Raw genomic sequence first — 22,452 nt, 5'->3', positions numbered from 1 at the left:
TACCTCATTTTGAGTCTTGTGAGTCTTTCTAGAAAAAAAAATTGACAGTGTTTTTTTCTCTAGATTTAGAATTGTTTGTTACGTATTAGGCTCTGGTTATTTTTAAAGCAGGTGCATGTTTTTGTTGTATATATAATTACTTTTTGTTACGTATAGGGCTTTTGTTATTTTCAAAGCAAATCATGGTTATTAGGTGCATGTTTTTGTTATAGAATTACTTTATTGTGACTCAGTAACTCATTTTGAGTAATAATAATAATAAATTAATAAATTTAAATAAATTTATTATGATTTTGAGTAATTTTGAGTCTTTCTAGAAAAAAACATTGACAGTGTTTTTTCTCTAGATTTAGAATTTTTTTGTTACGTATTAGGCTCTGGTTATTTTTAAAGCAGGTGCATGTTTTTGTTGTATATATAATTACTTTTTGTTACGTATAGGGCTTTTGTTATTTTCAAAGCACATTATGGTTATTAGGTGCATGTTTTTGTTATAGAATTACTTTATTGTGACTCAGTAACTCATTTTGAGTCATTTTGAGACTTTCTATAAAAAAATAAGTGTTTTTACTCTATACTTAGAATGACTCAAAATGAGTTACTGGGTCAATATAAAGTAATTCTATAACAAAAACATGGACCTAATAACCATAATTTGCTTTAAAAATAACCAGATATAACCCCAATACGTAAAAAAAATTATTGAGATCTTTTGAGACATATAGAAAATAGAAAATCAAAAGATTTATTAACTTTAAACTCGTAAAATAAGTCGAGTTCGTCATCTGCGGTGATTTGTTCACAAAAAGGTTAGTACTGATCGGAGATTGGTAAAAAAAGCGAAAAAGTCAGGAAATACTCTGTCTACCACTAGCCCTAACAGATTATCACACATTTGTTGAGTCGCATGATTGAATGTACCGAATGACTTCTTGAAGTGTCTTTGAGTATAAAGTAAATCATTCTATTTCCAAATCGAAAATTACATCAAAACTACAACAAATTTGATCGGTCAAGGTAGGTGAAATTTAAATTTGCTGTGAAATGAAGTAACCTTTCAGATTGCATAGACCATGCTATGAACAAATCGTGCATCATGTTAGTAAAGTTTGGTTAACAATATTCATGACAGGTACCGTAGGTGTAGGAATATGACGTAAAAGACAAAAAACGCTTTACAGAATTATGACAAAGACGTACTTTGAACTCCTATCCCAACTATGCCTTCGGTACCAACTCAATAGTTAATTTATAGTCTTCTGAAATTTATAGATTTATGAACACTTTTGAGAAGATATCCAAAGTCAAGTACATCAATATCCTCATTCTCGTGGTACAAACAGCGCATACATTCAAAGCACTTTATTCAGAGCGTGTATAAAGCCTGTGTATAGAGTGAAAACAGACAGCCGCCAGCTATAAGCGAATAGTCGCCAGTCATACGTTTTCTGTTCATCTTTATAATAACGTAATGTAAAACTCTTAAATGCAAGTTAAAATAATTTTTTGTGGGTAAAACATACTCTGGATCGTCAAACAAGTAGTGCTTAACATTAAAAAAAATAAAAGGATTTTGCTTCCTGGTTTGTGATGAAGAGTAACGATGATATCAATTACAGTTTTTCCGTTTTCATTTCATTGATTGCGATAAACAGATTAATAAAACAGATTGATATTCCTGTTGAACCCTTCGATGTTTTCTTCTCATTATTAAACGTGTTTATTTGAAGCTTTGAAGCTTTTTGAAGTCCCAAGGCAAGTCAGGGAGCTCAAATATGAATAAAATATTTATCCAGAGTAAGCAGTTGGATAATCGTATAACTTATAGTTTGTAGCTGAGATTTAAGAGATGGATAATTTTAATATCCTGGCACGTAAGATAACAGAGATGTGATGATGGAGGTAGAACTTTTTGAATGACCCTCGTAATTATACGTTCATGAAAATCTACAAATCAAAAATCAGATTATTCACTAAATTATTCTTTTATATTCCATGTCTTTAGGTCGTTTGTTTAGAAAATAGTTTGCAGCTACATGTATTTGTATTGTAATTAGAGAGGGCGGCTTATCTGCTGTGTCATAGCATGACATCAGTCAATATGAGACATTAAATATTAAATGCGAGGATCCAGAGGATACATGCCTGAGAAAATATATAATAATTAAAGAAATGGAGCTCAGACAAACTGGCATTATAATAAAGGAGAGAAAAAATCAGAACCGTTCGGATTCGAACCAGCGTGCACTAACGATTACATGTCGTTGGCTCACCACCACACGCCATAACAGCTCATGGCGGATCAGCCGGCGAATTAAACATGTAATGATTTTATTCTCTCGTAAATGTCGCACGGCCAATGTAAATTAATTATAATTAGAGAGGGCGGCCTATCTGCTGTGTCATAGCATGACATCAGTCAATATGAGCCACTAAATATTAAATGCGAGGATCCAGAGGATCTCTCAGTGAAAACAATTCTAACTATTTTATATGCTCCAAGGACTTGTTAGGTAGTTCAACAATAACTGTGATCAGTGATAGTTCATCAGCACCTGTGATCGGAGGTAGGTCAACAGTTACAGTATCTGTGATAAGAGGTAGTTCAATAATAACTATGATCAGAGGTAGCCCATCAGTACCTGTGATCTGACGTAGGTGAACAATAACTGTAATCAGATATAGTGTAAAAGTAACTTTGACAAGAGGTAGGTCATCAGTACCTGTGATAAGAGGTAGTTCAACAATAACTGTGATCAGTGGTAGTTCGTCATTACCTTGATCGGAGGTAGGTCAACAATAACAGTAACCAAAGGAAGTGTAACAATAACTGTGATCAGAGGTAGTTCAACAGTAACTGTGATCAGAGGTAGTTCAACAGTAACTGTGATCAGAGATAGTTCAAAAGTAACTGTGATCAGAGGTAGTTCATCAGTACCCATGATCAGAGAAAGTTCAACATTACCTGTGTTCACATGTAGGTCAACAATTTTGTAACCAGAGGAAGTGTAACAGTAACTGTCATCAGAGGTAGTTCATCAGTACCTGTGATCAGAGGTAGTTCAACAATAACTGTGATCAGTGGTAGTTCATCAGTACCTGTGATCAGAGGTAGGTCAACAGTATCTTTGATCAGAAGTAGTTCATCAGTACCTGTGATCAGAGGTAGGTCAACAGTATACCTGTGATAAGAGATAGTTCAACAATAACTGTGATCAGTGGTACTTCATAAGTACCTGTGATCAGTGGTAGGTCAACAGTACCTTTGATCAGAGGTAGTTCATCAGGACCTGTGATCAGAGGTAGGTCAACAGTATACCTGTGATAAGAGGTAGTTCAATAATAACTGTGATCAGTGGTAGTTCGTCATTACCTTGATCGGAGGTAGGTCAACAATAACAGTAACCAAAGGAAGTGTAACAATAACTGTGATCAGAGGTAATTCAACAGTAACTGTGATCAGAGGTAGTTCAACAGTAACTGTGATCAGAGATAGTTCAAAAGTAACTGTGATCAGAGGTAGTTCATCAGTACCCATGATCAGAGAAAGTTCAACATTACCTGTGTTCACATGTAGGTCAACAATTTTGTAACCAGAGGAAGTGTAACAGTAACTGTCATCAGAGGTAGTTCATCAGTACCTGTGATCAGAGGTAGTTCAACAATAACTGTGATCAGTGGTGGTTCATCAGTACCTGTGATCAGAGGTAGGTCAACAGTATCTTTGATCAGAAGTAGTTCATCAGTACCTGTGATCAGAGGTAGGTCAACAGTACCTATGATAAGAGGTAGTTCAACAGTACCTGTGATAAGAGGTAGGTCATCAGTACCTGTGATAAGAGGTAGTTCAACAGTATCTGTGATATCAGAGGTAGTGCAACAATATCTGTAATCAGAGGTGGGACATCATTACCTGTGATCAGAGGTAGTTTAGTAACTGTGGTCAGCAGTAGTAACTGTAATCAGAAGGTGATCAGCACGTTCATGTTTCTTCAAATGACCTGGCTTTGTGAAGACTGATTACAAAATGTAAAACCCCGGAATGTATTATGATAAGGCTTATCGTTGGTATGGATATGCGTTCAATATTCTTGTAAGTGACTTGTGTGAAATCTTGCTTCAGAATTGACAGATAAAATGCTTCTCGTTGGTATGAAACGCTTATATGCTTTCAAGATACTTAACTGTGTGAAATATTTGTTACCAAATCTACACTGACCCACATGCTGAAGGTTTTTTGTTAGTATGAATACGTTCCGGTGCCTTCAAATTGTCTAATAGTGTGTGCAACTTTGATCACAAAATCAATATTTAAGCGGCTTCTCTTTAGTATGTATACCTTCATGCCTTTTCAAGTGACTTGATTGTGTAAAGTCTTTGTTACAAAATGTACATCTAAAAGGCTTCTCTCCGGTATGTATTCGCTCATGTCTCTTGAAGTCACCTGACTGTGTGATGCTTTTGTTACAAAATGTACATCTAAAAGGATTCTCACCAGTATGTATTCGTTCATGTGTCTTCAAGTGACCTGACGTTGTGAAGCCTTTGTTACAAAACGTACACTTAAAAGGCTTCTCTCCAGTATGTATACATTCATGTCTCTTCAAGTGACCTGACCTTGTAAAGCCTTTATTACAAAATGTACATTTAAAAGGGTTCTCTTTAGAATGAATACGCTTATGCCGCTTCAAACTATCTGATTCTGTGAAGCCTTTGTTACAAAATGTACACCTAAATGGTTTCTCTACAGTATGGATACGTTCATGACTCTTCAAATTACCTGGCGTTGTGAAGCCCTTGTTACAAAATGTACATCTAAAAGGCTTCTCAACAGTATGAATGCTTTCATGTCTTTTCAAGTGACTTGACTCTGTGAAGCCTTTGTTGCAAAATGTACACCTAAAAGGTTTCTCACCAGTATGAATAATTTCATGTCTCTTCAAACTATCTGATGTTGTGAAGCCCTTGTTACAAAATGTACATCTAAAAGGCTTCTCTCCAGTATGTATTCGTTCATGTCTCTTCAAGCGACTTGACCTTGTGAAGCCTCTGTTACAAAATGTACACCTAAACGGTTTCTCACCAGTATGAATGATTTCATGTCTCTTCAAACTATCTGATGTTGTGAAGCCCGTGTTACAAAATGTACATCTAAAAGGCTTCTCTCCAGTATGTATTCGTTCATGTCTCTTCAAGTGACTTGACCTTGTGAAGCCTTTGTTACAAAATGTACATCTAAAAGGTTTCTTACCAGTGTGAATAATTTCATGTTTTTCAAACTACCTGAATGTGCGAAGCCTTTGTTACAAAATGTACACCTAAAAGGCTTCTCTCCGGTATGTATTCGTTCATGTTTTCTCAAGTTATCTGACGATGTGAAGCCCTTGTTACAAAATGTACACCTAAATGGCTTCTCTCCAGTATGTATACGTTCATGTTTCTTCAAACTTCCTGACGTTGTGAAGCCATTGTTGCAAATTATACATCTAAAAGGCTTCTCTCCAGTATGTATTCGTTCATGTGTCTTCAAACTACCTGACTGTGTGAATCCTGTGTTACAAAATGTACACCTAAAAGACTTCTCTCCGGTATGTATTAGTTTATGTCTTTTCAAGATATCTGACCGTGTAAAGCTTATATTGCAATATGTACATTTAAAAGGTGTCTCTTTAGTGTGAACACGTGTATGTGTCCTTAAATTATTTGACGATGTGACGCCTTTGTTACAAAATGCACATCTAAAAGGTTTCTCTCCATTATGCATGCGTTCATGGTTCTTCAAACTACCTGACGTTGTGAAGCATTTGTTACAAAACGTACACTTAAAAGGATTCTCTTTAGAATGAATACGTTCATGTGTCTTCAAATTATCTGATCTTGTAAAACTTTGATTGCAAAACGTGCACATAAAAGGTTTCTTTCCAGTATGAATGCGTTCATGTATTTTCAAATTACGTAACTGTTTGAAGTCTTTGGCACAAAATGCACATTCAAAAGGTTTCTCTGTAGTATGAGAGGCTTTATGTTTCGTCAAATCATGTCCTCTACAAAATGTACATTCAAAAGGCTTCTCTTTAGTATGCATACCTTCATGTTTCGTCAAATCATCTGAAGTTGTGCAACATTTGTTACAAACTGTACATTTAAAAGGATTCTCTTTAGTATGCATACCTTCATGTTTCGTCAAATCATCTGAAGTTGTGCAACATTTGTTACAAAATGTACATTTAAAAGGTTTTTCCTTGTTTAATCCTTTATCCATCGAATAGTTTTTTCCTCTACTCGTGGAGGATTTCCCTGATGCGACAGGAGAGTTTGTATCGTTATCGTAAGTCATTGACCGATTGATATGTTCAACATCAATCAGTTTAACCCTGCATGGCTGTGTTCTGCATCTCGTCTTGAGTCTAGAAATAGTGAAACCTTCCTTTGCATTCTTAACCATGGACTTAATGTATCTCGTTTTGCTCTTGTAGTCGTACCAGTAAGGACGAATTCCCGTTTCATGGTGTCTTTTATGAGATAAATATCGTAAAACTCTGTTGTAAAATCTCTGCCCGCAATACATGCATACATGCGGCATTAAGTAGTCCCACTCACGTGGACGTCTATTTGCCATTGTCTGTAATGGAAACAAGCAAAAAGTACATAGGATTAGCGAAAGCATTACTATCTACGTTTTCGAAAATGTCAAACAAGCTGGATTTATTTCATTCATTTAGATTAATCCTGGAGGATGTGTGTTGAGTAACAATTGATTATATGCAACGTCGAATCCGCCAGTCACTACCAATAAAACTCGTACGTCTTTCGTTGACAAACATTCATAAGCAGATAAAAATTATAACGGTACTTAATGCATCAAATAATTATTCAGTTTCAGTTTTCAGTTTCAGTTTTATTTACCATATAAGTTTATCATATAAATTGAAACAAACGCAATTAATGGAGGGATGACCAAAAAAGAGCACAAGGCTCGTACAAGTTTGGCCACCCTGAAAGAAATTTATGAGAGAGCTAACTTAAATACTACGTGCAGAGACAAGAGACATTATAAAGCGACAAAACTACAATGTGCAAAACGAGACAGGACAACACAGGTGGGACAGACAAGTATGTTGGCAATGGCAGTATAATCATGATAATAAATAATGGTTTTACGAGACACAAGTCAAGAAAATATTTATTGGAAATCAACATGATGAATAGATAAATCTCGAAGCAATCTAATTACAACTCATATTGTGATACAAGATAATCTTTATACAGGTTACTAAAACAAAGGTTGTGTGTGTGCAAGGTAATGTGAGTTGGTACATAAACGGACAATTTTCTTTTGTTTGAGATAAATAGATTGTAAATTGCAATTATTCTTGTCGGCCCAAATGATATTACAATATTGAATATGTGGTAAAACCAAACTAGAATAAAGAGAAAATAACGTTGAGCCAGAAAGTATGTGTTTAAGACGATAAAGGATACCTGAATACTTCGAAACAATATTTGTAATATAAGTGTTATGTTGATGCCATGTTAGAGAATCATCAAGAATTATCCCGAGAAATTTTGTGTGAGAGAACCTTGAGATAGGTTTGTTTTCAATATTTATTGATATGGTGTCTGGATACGTTAAGCGCGTGTTGTGTTTGTTTTTAAATAACATATACGTGGTCTTTTTAATATTAAGGGAAAGTTTGTTTACTTTGAGCCATGTGGAAATTTTTGTAAGTTCGATATTAGCTGAATGTATGAGGTGATGGAGATTTTTATGTGAAGCCAATAAATTAGTGTCATCAGCATAGATGACAAATGAGAAGAATTTACTTGTAAACACAATGTCATTTATATATAAAATGAATAATAAGGGGCCTAAGATCGAGCCCTGTGGAACTCCACAACTTGTATTCAAATGAATTGATTTACGATGATTAAAGTTAACGAACTGGGACCTAGCAGTAAGGTAACTCCTGAACCAATCGAAGGCATTCCCACGAATACCGTAATGAGCGAGTTTTGGTTATCATAGTTAACCGTGTCGAATGCCTTCAAGAGGTCCAGGAAGATACCAAGGGCGTGATTTTTGTTATCGAGATCGTTAACAATTTTATTGTAGACTTCCATGATGGCCATAGATGTGGAACGGTTAGAACGAAAACCAAATTGAGAGTTATGAAGTAGATTAAATCGGGAAATAAAATTGTACAACCTCTTGTGGACCAGACGCTCAAGAACTTTTGAAAAAGCAGGAAGAACTGAAATTGGTCTATAATTGGAAGAATCGTGGCGATCACCATCTTTAAAAATGGGAACAACTTTAGCGATCTTGAGTTGGTGCGGAACAAAACCAGAGGACAGGGATAAATTAAAAATGTGGACAAGTGGGGTTGCGATTAAGGTGCTGACTGCTTTAATAACCTCGGGTTTGATTTCATCATGACCACAGCTTGCACCAGGCTTCAGTGCCATACAAAGATTGACTACTTCATCGAAGTTTGTGGGTGAAAAAAAGCGTGAGTTAACAGGAGAATGAGCATTAATTAAAAATTCACGAAAATCAGTATTTGGTTGTTGAATTTTGCTAGCTAATTTAGATCCAATATTAACAAAATATGAATTGAAATGATCTGCAATATGCTGAGAATCTGAAGTTGAAACGTTATTGATGTTAAACATGGTTGGAAGATCAAGCCTATGTTGGCGACCTAGAATGGAATTTAAAATATTCCAAGTTCGTTTTGAGTTATTTTTACAATTCTCTAGTTTCTCAGCGTAGTAGTCTTTTTTGGAAGACCTAATGATAGAAGTCAGTCGATTGCGATAAACATGATAATTCGTTTTATTAGACTCTGTTGGATGACCGACATACTTTCTGTAAAGTTTTTCCTTTCGAACAATAGATTTAAGGACAGCTGTTGTAATCCACGGTTTGCGAGGAGTTCGAAGACTACTGGAACTACTAGAGCGAGACGATTTCAAGGGAAAATGAATGTTATATAAATCAGAAAATTTATTAAGAAAAGCCATGTAGGCAGGCTCACAAGAACCTATGTTTTCAACAAAATTCCAATCAACCAGTTTTAAATGATTCTGAAAATTTCGGATTCTATTTTGATTAATTAATCGATATGTAGTATGCTGGTGGTGGCGTGGGTGTGTAAGTGGAATAGATTTGGTAATTTGAAAAATAGGGTAATGATCAGTTAAGCCTCTAACGAAAATACCAGATTTTATTTGGTGTGTGAGGACGTTTGTAAAAATATTGTCAAGTAAAGAAGCGGTAGTGGGTGTTATTCTAGTAGGCCTGTCAATCAGTGGGTGCATATTATTATTGTAAAAAATATTGAGAAAATCATTAATTGTGTTATTGTTAGTATACTGTAGTAGATCAAAATTAAAATCACCAGAAATATAACATTGCTTATTTTCACACGACAATTTAGCAACACAATTTTCCAAGTCAGTAAGGAACATATTTACATTAGTACGATGAGCACGATAGATATTACCCACAATTATATTTTTGTTAACAGAATTTAAAATTTCAACAAATACAGACTCAGAGTGATCGATGTCATCAGATGATTCAACAATTAATTTAAGATCTTCCCTTTCACGGTAAGCAACTGAATCATGAATATAAATAGCAGATCCACCACTTCTTCTACCTTGTCGGGGTGCATTAACGAGAACATAATTTTCAATATCAATCATATTAAAATTGTCATCATTTAACCACGTTTCTGAAATGGAAATAATTGTAAAAGTGTGACTTAGTCCAGAAATAAAGCTATGAATGTTATCAAAATTTTTGTTGAGACTACGTGAATTGAAATGCAAAATTGAAAAATCATTATCACCTGAACAGGTAATATCGTTGTCAAATAAATAAGAACAATTATTGAGAGGGCTTGTGTGCTCATTCAAATTATTAGATTCATTGAATGATGTCCGAAACATATCTTCAAAGTTAAAGGGATTTAATTTCAAACTAAGCATACGATTAAACTCAATTGTATTGTCAAAACAAAATAAAGCAAATCTGAACTCATCGTCATCGACATAATGGTTAAAAGGGAAAAGATTACCAGTACATTTGAAACAAAACCAATCTAGGTGATTGTCGACATCAGTATAAACACAACGGGTATGATATAAATAATTACAAGAAGTACATGATATATGAGAATGATGTCTTAAAATCAATTTACAGCAATTATTACACTTTTCTGCCATAAAATACCAACATACAACAATTATATAGATACGAAAAACACTTAACACAAAAACAAGGGGTTTAATACACTAAAAGAAGTTAAGGCAGTAGAAACACAGGTGGTGTGAGGCGGAAACCTACCAAGAATAATAATGAATGATAGAGCACAAATGACAGGGTAAAAAGAAAAAACAAGTATAATGGTAAATAAGTAGTAAATAAATAAATAAATAAATAAGAGATTGAATAAATAAGAAAAACATTAATAATTAAAGATAGTCAATAAAAGGCGACTAAGAATTAAACAGTACAAGAATGAGTTTAAAGTAGGTAAGTAAATAAAACAAATAAGAAATATGTAAACGAGAGAAAAAAAATATAAATGAGGAAACATAATGGGAAAATGTGGGAAAAATACACACACATCATTTCAATACGAGATAAATTTAAGCAATATGGATATGAATAAACATGATGATCACCAAGTACATTCTGGAAATGATAAATAAAGTTTAAATACAATTTCATGTTGCATAATCATAGATGACAGATTCACCAATTCATACGTAAATTTCATGCTAAGAACACTGTTTTGCTTTGAAAGATTCAAGTTCAAATGCTCAAGTTCAAATTCAAATGATCAAGATCAAGTTCAAAAGTCACATAAGAAGAGTTATTCTTTCCAAACAGCATTATCAAAGCGAGAGCTATATTAAAATAAATAGTGGAGAACAATGTAGTAACTTTTCACCAAAAAGTTCTGGAAACATGTATCTTTAATAGTTTGCAAAGGAAGTTCAAAGATAAATAAAGTTTATAAACAATTTCATGATGCATAATCATAGATGACAGATTCACCAATTCATACATGAATTTCATGCTATGAATACTGTTTTGCTTTGAAAGATTCAAGTTCAAATGCTCACAATCAAGTTCAAGAGTCACATAAGAAAATTTATTCTTTCCAAACAGCATTATCTAAACGAGAGAAAATATTAAAATAAAATAGTGTGGATCAACATGATAACTTTTCACCGAAAAAGCTCTGGAAACAAGTATCTTAAACAGTTTGCTTTGAAAGTTCAATGACAGTTATTATATCTTATCCTTTCCAAACAACATTATCAACTATCAGCTGAACCTTGGTGCCAGTCACACGAATCTTCGCGGTCTTGCCTCCAAAATGCTGGGCCCTAACTGCGACGAGTCGTTTCCGTTCGGCCTGCATTTGGGCAGGGAGATGCTGGGCAACACCAAACTTCTTCCCTGGACCAGCCTTGGATTGCGTCTTCGATAATTTAGTTATAGCGGTATCAAGAACAAGGTTTCGATCACGCATGGAGACGAACTTAGCAATAATCGGTACAGCACGGTTGGACTTGGAGGTGTCTCTGGTAGGCAGGCGGTGAACATTCATGAACAGAATATCTTGATCTAGCCCTAGTTGACTTGATATGAAATTTCGGAGCACAGCCTCGGTGTCTTCATCGTCATTGGTGCATGGTATATTAAAGAAAAGTAGGTTGTTTTTCCTACTGTAAAGTTCGGTCTCTAGACGACTTTGCTCCAGTGCTTCGACCAGGGAGCTTGCATTTTTGGAAGAGAGTCATGTGTGCGATTCAATTGTGGTATATCATCCTATTCAGGCCTCTTTGAGTCTGACATACGAGAGTCATTCACATCTCTGTTATCTTTACGTACCAGGAAATTGAAATTACCCATCATTATACTCTTAAATCTGGGCTATAAAATAAAAGTTACTTCATTAAAATGTGATTTTTCGTTGTTTATATGTTGGTTAAAGTAAATACAGATTTGGTATGTCGGAAAGGGTCTGAAAAGAAAGGGTCTGAAAAGAAAGGCTAATCTTGATTAAAAAAGATTACCCACATCTATGTGGAAATCATTTACAGATTTATTTCTAAAAATGATTAAATAGCTTTATTTCTGTTCAAATAATTTATTCAATATCCAATGCTTGTAGATAGTACAGTTTTATTGGGTATGGTGTATTTTGCACAACAAAACCGATACATGTTCAAAATAGCCTTCATATTGACCCTTTTCCATAGGTTGTTGACTTCGATCGGTTGAGCACTTGCTGTTCAAATCAAACAAGTCTTATGCACAGGTTTTTGTATTTTGCAAGTGTATACAAGGTTGTTAACAAACTGATCATCTTATTTCTATATACGTCAATATGCATCATTTGCTTAAAATAAGGACGTAATTACGAATTACCATTAAACGTGGTCAAGTCGAAATCTGGCAAGTTTCACTACATTGTGGTTTTTAAAGGTTTTGAACCTTCGATGCTTTCTTCTCATATAGAACACGTTTTATTTTGTTTTGAAGTCCCGAGGCATGACAGGGAGCTCAAATAGGAACAAAATATTAATCCTGACAACCGCATCTTAAAAACATTTTTATGGGGATTATCCAAAGCTACAATATGATGTTTACTAAACTTCAGTTTTTAACCGTTTGCAACATACCAAATCTGTATTCGCTTTGACCAACATATCTAAACAACCAAAAATCACATTTTAGTGAAATAACTTTGATTTATTTTGTAGCCAAGATTTAAGAGTATAATCAAAGTTAATTTTACTATCCTGGCCACGTAGGGTAACAGAGATGTGATGATGGAGGTAGAACTTTTTGAATAACCCCAAACGACTTTGGCGTACATGAATTATAGCAAAAGATGATGGGATCAAATCAAGAATAATTTTTCAATACGTTGTGTGGTTAATACAATTATGGGATCCACAACTTATCATAAGTTATTTTTGAAATAAATCGCGAAATATTTAAGGGATCTAAAATGAGCGTTTATTGCGTTTCGACAGTATTTTTTGTGGGACATGAGAGCACCTCAGACCTATCGAATTGCATTCAGAATACGAAGCATGTCTTTCTGATATCAAATAATTTTCATTTTTGAAAATCACAATATAATACAAATTTTATGACAAATTATAAAAATTTGATATTTTTCAAATTTTTGATATATAACAGTCCTCGAAGTAAATTATATAAATCTAATGATATATTCTTAAAGTGTATGTAGCAGGGAGGAAAAGCCGACGTTCAATTGAAAATTTTGACATTTCATATTGAAGATATGGATTTTTTCCCCAAAAGACCTAATTTTTTTGGTGTTTTGGGAAAAAAATCCATATCTTCAATACGAAAGGTCAAAATTTTCAATTGATCGTCGGCTTTTCATCCCACCTACATACACTTTAAGTATCAATCATCAGATTTATAAAGTTTACTTCAAGTACTGTTAAATATCAAAAATATCAATTTTAATGATTTGCCATAAAATGTGTATTAAATTGCGAATTTCAAAAATCAAAATTATTTGATATCAGAATGACATTCTTCGTATTCAGAATGCAATTCGATATATCTGATGTGCTCTAATGTCCCAAAATAAATACTGTCCAAACGTTCATACCCCAGCCCTTAACAAAATGTAAAAAGGTATGTATGGCCCTACTTGTTTTACACACGTGGACGAATTTATATCGTCACACATTATTGCGTTCAATCACAATGCTTCATCAAGTAAAAAGGAACCAGTTTTAAAAGTTGCAGATCACAGATGGGTCACTTGACTCATTTGCAGTGAGTAATTTCATTTAACCCCCCAAACCAGATCAAATGACACGCGTACACGGTACCCAATGGCAGTGACTCACGTATGAGTCATTGCAATGTTACCCAGTTGCATGACCCATGTATAGTGAGTAATTGCACCTGTACATACTTTGCATGAGTCAGTTGACCATTATGAGACGGTTCCGATATTTCACCTGCTTGAAAAATAGCAAATGGGTCCATTCCGAATTTGAAATTACGTTATTATGGGATCCACAACTTATCATAAGTTATTTTTGAAATAAATCGCGAAATATTTAAGGGATCTAAAATGAGCGTTTATTGCGTTTCGACAGTATTTTTTGTGGGACATGAGAGCACCTCAGACCTATCGAATTGCATTCAGAATACGAAGCATGTCTTTCTGATATCAAATAATTTTCACCAGAAAAGGACCAGATCAGATCGCGCGCCAAATAAGTTTGCAGTCCAGAAATTTGATTATTTTTCTTAGCCTTGCAAAAAATAGGCAGAGCTGGGAATCGGATCCGGGACCTCCGTGTTGTAAAACCTAGTGCGTTACCACTGAGCCAACTGACAATTAGCTATGAGAAGTTTGATAGTAATCCTTGATATTGCTGAATAGAATAAATCAATACTGATAGGCCTATTTATCTAATGTACGATGCTATTCAAATTTAATAGACGTTCCATAGAGGCCTTGCATGTGACGTATCATCCCGTAAATATGGCGGACTACTCAAATGCATTCAACAAAAGCATGATTGCAATCTACCGTGACAGTTCACTCACACACATAACCCTGCACTACCATGACTACGATCAAATAGGTTGATGACAACATTTGATTGAATGGACTGCACTCCGCCATAACTACGGTGAAGGACACCGGCTCAAATCCTTTGTTTGGAGCCAATCGATAATTTCATGCAAGGCCTCTATAGGGGCCTATAAACTAGGAATATAATGTGAAATGACTATCAATCGATCAAGTTTTCAAGTTATCAACAATCAATCAATCAATCAATAATAAACCGACGTATCATGGAATATTACAAACTACTAACTAATATACCAAATAAACAAATAAATAAATAAATAGGCATAGGCCTAAATAAATAAATAAATAAATACAGAATGCAGAATGCAGTTAGTATTGTATTTGCAAAATTCAAACATTCTATTATAATTTTCTGCTATACACGCAAAGGACCTGTGCCTTTAATATGTCCGCGCCTAATCAATAATGAGTCTTTCACCATGCTCACACACCATGTTATCCCTGCAGTATTATCTACTGACCAAGTCCTAACAACTCAATGAAATGGATGCTATAACGTACCCAATCAAGCGAACATATCAAGGTCATATCAGGGCGTTATACAACGAATGGTCAAAGGTCAACGTTTCCAAAGAAGTATAGTCATAGATGTAGACAGACACAAGCTTTCGTGCGGGAAACATAAACACATAGTCGTCAGTCGTGTGGTTTTTATGAGATTTGATACGGCGTTGAAGTCTTTGGCTGTCCCAAAATCAGTTCCAGGCCCGGTTTCCAGACGGCAATGTGTGTGTTGTTACAAGGAATGCAAACTCATTTTATCAATGAGTGAACCACATAGAGGAATACGACATCTATCGTGACCCAATCTGCATTCTGTTGCCTGCAAAAGCCGACGATCAGGTAAAAATTCTAAAAGCAGCGTGACTAGATATTTGCGTTAATTTCATGATACGTGTAAAACGCATTGAAAACGCCAAATTGCAGTCATAAAATATATAATATTAGTAAATCACTCAATCGCATGTTAACGTAGGTATGTGGAAAAGAACTGCAATAACAATAACAAACTATATGCCCAAAGAGTTGTCTTTGGCATGTCGCTTTTTTGAAATATCACCAAAAATATCAAATTTTGGAAAAACGCCCCAAAATTTTAAACAGACACGAACCTTCCAAAATAAATATATATTAGCACTCGGCGGCTCAGCCACTACCTGCCGCTGTGATTTGGGGTAACTCATTGCTTCCCCTCTCCAGATACCTGTACTTCAAGTTCGCCCATACCCCACGCCTTAATCGGCTGCAATTGGTGTGGGTAATTACGGACCCTTCTTCAAGAATGTTCTCAATTGTGGATGTTCAATACAGGCCAGGAAGGTAAAGTTTTGTGTTCATTATTCAGCTGAACTACTAATATCAGTACGTTTTCTCAAGTGGAAACCGAGTTAAGCTTATAACTTAATAGCTTACAATGATACAGTATATTGTCATGTTTTTTGAGTTGGGCACCCAAAAAAGGTGGTGCTGTCACATTTTGTTTAATCATTTTGTCTTCTTATTTCTATATTTTTACTAAAATCCATCATGAACAAATGGTTTTGGTTTTATTTTGTGGAGAAATTATTAATCTAATGAATTAAAAACAAACACAATTTAACAAATGTTTTAATTAATTACAACAGCTTAATTAAGTTAATTAGTTAGGGGTGGTGCCGGTAGCGGAGGAGCCTTGTGTAAATCCGATGAGAAGTTGGTGTGCATTAAAATTTAATAAAATTTATGCACTTTGGTGCCTAGTAGAAGTAAAAATGCATTTACATAGTGTTACTTTTATTTCCTAACTTTCTAACTATAATTGCCTAATTGTTATCTTACTAAACTTTTGCAATTAAGCTTTTATTTAATGCAGTAGAATATGCGTGACATGCAATCAAAGCGGCATTAAGTTTTGGGTGCATGAAAAAAGAATGACATGAGTATGAAACTTTAAGAAATGCATGATTTAATGCAAAATTGTTATAATAGTTTGATGTTCAAAGTACATTTACATAATCAATTATTCACTATTTTAATTGTCATATTCAATCTTTAATTTTAAGCATGAGAGGAATTCTTCCAGTTATGCTTATGCTTATCATACTCTACAGATATTTTAAATTGTTTTATTTATGAAATCTTTGTGGGAGATTAAGGCCTATAATTTTAAATAGGCCTGATTTGTTTTATTTTAAAAGAAGCTGCAATACATTGTGTCATGTAAATGGGACATGAAAATAAATACCGTCAAATTGTGTTATGTGACACCCTGTATCTTTACATTGCTGTTGATGACTTTAAAATGGTTCTACTTGATTATTTTAAGAAATTCACTACTGCACACGTATATCCTGTAATCACTATATATGTACTAGACTTCTACGTAGTCCATTTGCCCATTTTGTAAACTCTGGCTAGTATTACATCATGGAAGTAAGAGACACTCACTTCCATGATTACATTTAAGCATAAAATGTGAAAAGCAACATGAATGATGTTCAGCCATCGACAGGTGTTAGTACACAAGAGGAAGCAGACACTCTATTCATGCATCATGCAGCAGAGATCTCTGAAGCTGGAAAGAATGTCCATATCATGACCCAAGATACAGATGTTATGGTCCTTGCTCTTCGAACTTCGAACAGGTAACAACAGAAGGAAAATATTGCTGAAACCAATACATATCCGTCTTGGGACATCAAAAGCAGCAGCGCTTCCGGGATTTCATTGTTTAATAGGATGCGACACATGTGGACATATCAGAGGTATAGACAAGAAGACTGCCTTCAAGGCCTGCACTGAAGCAACACCTGAAGAACTCACAGCACTGAGTCAACTTGGTGATGCAGAAATGCCAGCTCAAAGTGTTTTTGTACCGGGGCCAGCTTTCGGTACTTATTAGTTGGATATAAAAAATTGTTGTTTCTAGGCTATGTATGAAACAGAAATTCATAAAGAAAGCACGTACCTGAATCAAGTTGTTTTGATGATGATTTATGCTTGTAATGTGTAAACATATAACTTGTGGTTGAACGGATATCAGAAATATTGTGTTGATTTTGCATGGTAAGGTAAAATAGGTATATGTTTTAGGAAAATAATTTTTCTGAATCTAGACTAGGAAGTTTTGCTGGTTCTCTTCACTAGAACACTTATCTTGGCATTTTTGTGTGTGGATTTTATATGCAAGGATTTATAAATGCCAGTGTACAACGGACTTCGCTGATTTTCGCAGGACAAGTGATTAAGGATATAGGCTATACATCAGCCGTTCAGAACATTGCAAGAACTCTGTTATCTTCAAGAAGAAGAATGCTGGCTAAGTACCAATAACTTTATATAATAACATTATTGTGATTGTGTGATTATTTTATATGTTCATTTTGTTGTCATAAATTTATATTGTACCAATCCTACATTACTTTCAATTAAAGACTTTGTTAGCTTAATCAACCAGTGTATTTGTGTTGTGCATTCGTGTGAGTTCGGGTAAAAGGTGATTTTGGCCTTGAGTCAAGTACGACTCGTAACATTGTGGAGCAGATGAAGACATACCAATACAGCTGTGCACCAAACTGAGGAACTTGAAAATAATGATAACATAGATGATGACAACTAGGCATTAAATGCCTCAAGGTCAGCTCTATCATAAATGTCTAAAGTTGAATTACAATATTGAAATTTCAACTTTTAAAAACATGATTTTCTGCATTTCACTGCATAAATGCTGAAAAATTAATCTTAGCCAATTTCAAGACACGTTGGCGGTCATTTTGAAAGGTGAAATGCACCCATATTCTCCTTAAACAATGTTGTTGCACTACTTTAAGATGTTTAGAATCATTTTCTTATCCATATCTGACAGAAATGAGATACATGTATTTTACTCTCTTTAGGGTAATTGCCTAAAGCGGTATGTCATATTTTAATAAAAGGCGGCCATTTTGGATTTAGAGGCCATCTTGGATTGGAGAAAATGGACCAAATTCAGTTTTTAGTTCTCAGTGGATTCTCAGAAACATAAGTAGTGAAAATAATCAGCAAAAAAGGAAAGAAATCAATGTCCTTATAGCTGGCAGACCATTTTAGACAAATTGGCGGCCATTTTGGATTTGGCAGCCATCTTGGACTCTAGAAAATGATTCTAATTATGTTTTTAGTGGATTTTGACAATCAAAAGTATAAATAAGCATTAAGAAAAATATGACTTTGTGTGCTTTTGGGACAAATACGGCTTAAAAAAGGCTAAATATAATGGCCATTTTGAATCCATTCGAAAAAAATGGAGACCCATTCCATGTCAACTCCAGAGATGTGCACCGCAGCACCTCTTCAATTTTTTTTCTTTTTCTGTGTGGAGGTAGATATTGATGAGAAAGTAAAATTCCGAAAATTTGAGCTTCATACTCCATTTCGTTTTCCCGTGGCATCAATTTGAAATTTAGGGGGGTAAGCGTAAAAAATGTGTCGCAACGCGAAAGACAACGTTTGGAGGTCCATAAATGTATAAAGGAACCATTTACAACTTTGAAAAGTATGTATTCTGGGGTACTTATTTGTGTAGAATTCAAATCTGGCATCAGAAAACTTGTAACTCCTTTACTTTAAAAGATATAGGGCCCTCAAAATGCAACTTCGTCCATCCAGGACCAACTTTGGGGGGTCAAAACTCCAAAAGTAAAAATAATTTTATTGTCCATTTTTTTTCCAGTCAGAGCCCTTTGGTAGGACATTACTCTTATCCAATATTGAGCCTATTAGAAAACTTTTAGCTGAGATATTACCCATGCAAAACCCCAATTGTACATTTTTTATACATTTTGACCCCCTGAAAACCAATGTCAGACATTTTGCCCCACCATCAACTTCAGGTATGTTGAAGATATGTCCTTGGACAACATTTCTGAGAGATATTGGCTTTGGGACTCGATGGCTTCAACACATCAGTAAGGTTTGCATTCTCCATAGAGTTGTACACATTTTTGATTTCGCATGTATAATGACTTATTAATATCAATATCATGAGAAATATTTGGACTAAAAAATAAAGAAATATTTTGATCATAGAATTTCAGCGTGATCAATCTCAGACTAGTATATAAACAGTGTTAAGTCCACAAACTGTGCGATATTGCAATACTATAGGTATTATAGTTTCAGTTGGATGAAATATTACAAAGCAAACGCATAGTAACAATACTGGTGAGGCTTTGTTTCCCAAATGAGAACATAATGTTATGCAGCATTGTTATGGTAAATAATAGTACAACTCATTGTTGCTAATGTCAAACTTGTCAAAGTGATTGTGATTGTATCACACAAGTAAATGAGAGCAAGATAGTGTCCTATTCATTTACTTTCGTCATCAGCCCGTTGCTTTGAAAATTAATTTCGCTTCAAACGGGGGAAGAACACGTACGAGCCCGAACTTTACCAACACAATTTCTCTTTTTTCAGGAGAAATACGCATAAAAAAAATTGCAACGAGTGTCAACTTGTAATGTTATAATTATTCTCTTCGAATGGAGATAAACTTGTCTTTACAATAGATCTGCCCTTTAATAAACATCAGGGCAACAGGATGCGTTCATCATGATTAATAATAACATATTTTATTTATAAAAATTCGACTATGGCATAGTATATACATGTACCGGTACATTAATAAATTGCGTCAGAAATCAAGGTTGTGCATTTATATGCCTAAATGAACCATTCTTGGTCAATTCCAAGAAAGCTCGTCCAAATTGTCAAAATTTAAAAATCATGTCAAGTATATAATATTTGGTCTCATCTTGTAGCTAAAAGGCTACATGGTGTTCATTGTTACAAAAACATCCTAATTTGCATAAAATTACATATTCTTGACTGGTAAAGCAGCAAAACTAAAAACACAGTAGCTGTTCTGTACTGTAAAATTTTGGAGACAAATTATGCATGTGAATATAAAGTATAAGTAACTCAAAATATAAACACAAAAAATTTCCATATTTTATAACGTGCTCTTCGTCAGCATTGTTACGATTAAAAGCATCATTCCGCAACGCAAAAGTATCATTTATTAGCACTGCAATTTTAAAATAAGGTGATTTTTTATTAAAACTAGAATGTAAAGCACATTTATTCAATATCCAATTGGAAAGCTTCCGCATTATTTGATGTCCTTTTGATAATAGAATTATAGAAAAAAGGGGTCATTGGTAGCAGAAAAACAGGTCAAATAACCTTTATAGAAAGAGGTCATCGGTTATTCGATTTCAAAAAGGGATCCTAGCCTAATGAAAGGCATACCGTCACTTCTAAAGCTGAATGGCCCCAGGGCTTTCTCCAATGTAAAATTCATCCGAGGATAACATTGCACATCCCTCACCATCGTCAATAATTAATCATCAAATGAAATAAATTTCACTTTAAAAAAACGGGTAATGTAACAGTAAAACGGACTCAAGTCCTTGCGACAATACTCGTACACAGTGGCGTAGCCAGGATTTCGGAACCGGGAACTTGTAGTAAATGTACCGACGGAAATATTTTTTGCCGACGGAAGTTGTGATTTGTTGACCAAATTTTTTTGTTTGGTTTGAAAAAGTGAAGAGCAAAAAAAAAAAAAAATTAAAAAAAGGATAATAAGCGCTACCGACATAAAAACACAAATTTTGTTTGGTATAATTGATTTAATTCACAATTATTCATCAATTTTTTTAAATTCGCCCCTTTTTCCTGTCACCCTGGGTAAAAAACAGTCTATTGTTAACCCATTTCTTTTTTTCACCAACGCCTTCCGTCTATACCGACGGCCATAAATGTACCGACGGCCATGACGAGCGGGGGCGAGCAGTGGCGAAGCCAGGGGGGGGGGGCGCACCGGCTCCCTTCCCCCCTCCCAAACTGGCTATGCCACTACTCGTACTGTTAAAGCACAACACGTATGAAAGGTGTGTCACAGACCAGGGGTTTGGGAAAATTGATTAAAAGTCGGACTTGCGACGAAGTCCGACAATTCCCTGGCCGTGGGTAGCGTGGCCGACAAAAAGGGAATGAATGAAATTCAATGGACAGGTCCCTCAAAAATTGAAGAGGGTAGGGAATTTTGTGGCCTAATTAACAACAAATAAAAATCAATATGAAACAAGAAATAATGGCAAAAATCATTTTTAATTTATATTTCTGCGCTTTCCTTTCATTTTACAAGCATCAAAATCTCATTTTAAAATATTGCACATTTTATTTTAATGGAAAACAGATAATTTATTAATGTCTGTATACTGCATTGAAGACTTTTTTTTTATGCAGCGAAATTTTATAAAATGAATTGCACTATTTTTAGATCAAGATATTTAGTTGAAATCTCATGTAAGTAAGAAAATGATGAACTTATAAAACCCCCATTTAAATTTATATCTAAAATCCCCTGCAAAATCGTGTCTGCAGATCAGTACCAAATCTGGCCAAGTAAATCGCTCCAAATCCGATGAAGTGCACCTCAATCCTATCCTGGGCCCCAACTAAAATCCAAAATGGCGTCTTTCCCTAACATTAAATAATAAAATAAACAACTCGTAGCGTTACTACCGCTACAGGCCTCGAGAAGTTTTCCAGCCCCAAGAGAATTGGAAATCATTAAAAACTGGGGCTTAACGCTACCCCAAAAAACGTAATTCACTAAACGTACAGCCAAATGAAATCACAAACACTAACGCCCTAACTAAATACCGGTGGGAGTCCTGCCACAGCTCCCGAGCGCTGCCACCACCCATATTGTGTAACTAATCTGTGGTCTAACTCCGAG

The 22,452-nt window shown here is 34.8% G+C and overlaps 1 protein-coding gene across 1 annotated transcript in view; it reads right to left on the bottom strand.

Annotated features, from left to right (window-relative positions):
* Positions 1 to 340: 340 nt before the first annotated feature.
* The window catches only part of LOC140145177 (uncharacterized), a 40,366-nt gene continuing 18,254 nt past the window's right edge, over positions 341 to 22,452 (bottom strand). The window contains exon 3 of the mRNA XM_072166951.1: positions 341 to 5,279. Coding sequence (XP_072023052.1) covers positions 4,305 to 5,279 — 975 coding nt within the window. The 3' untranslated portion in view covers positions 341 to 4,304. The remainder of the gene's footprint in view (positions 5,280 to 22,452) is intronic.

Source organism: Amphiura filiformis, unplaced genomic scaffold, assembly GCF_039555335.1.
Source record: "Amphiura filiformis unplaced genomic scaffold, Afil_fr2py scaffold_164, whole genome shotgun sequence".
Classification (NCBI taxonomy): Eukaryota; Metazoa; Echinodermata; class Ophiuroidea; order Amphilepidida; family Amphiuridae; genus Amphiura; species Amphiura filiformis.
The sequence above is the reverse complement of the archived record's forward strand: the minus strand, read 5'-3'. Positions and strand labels throughout refer to the sequence as shown.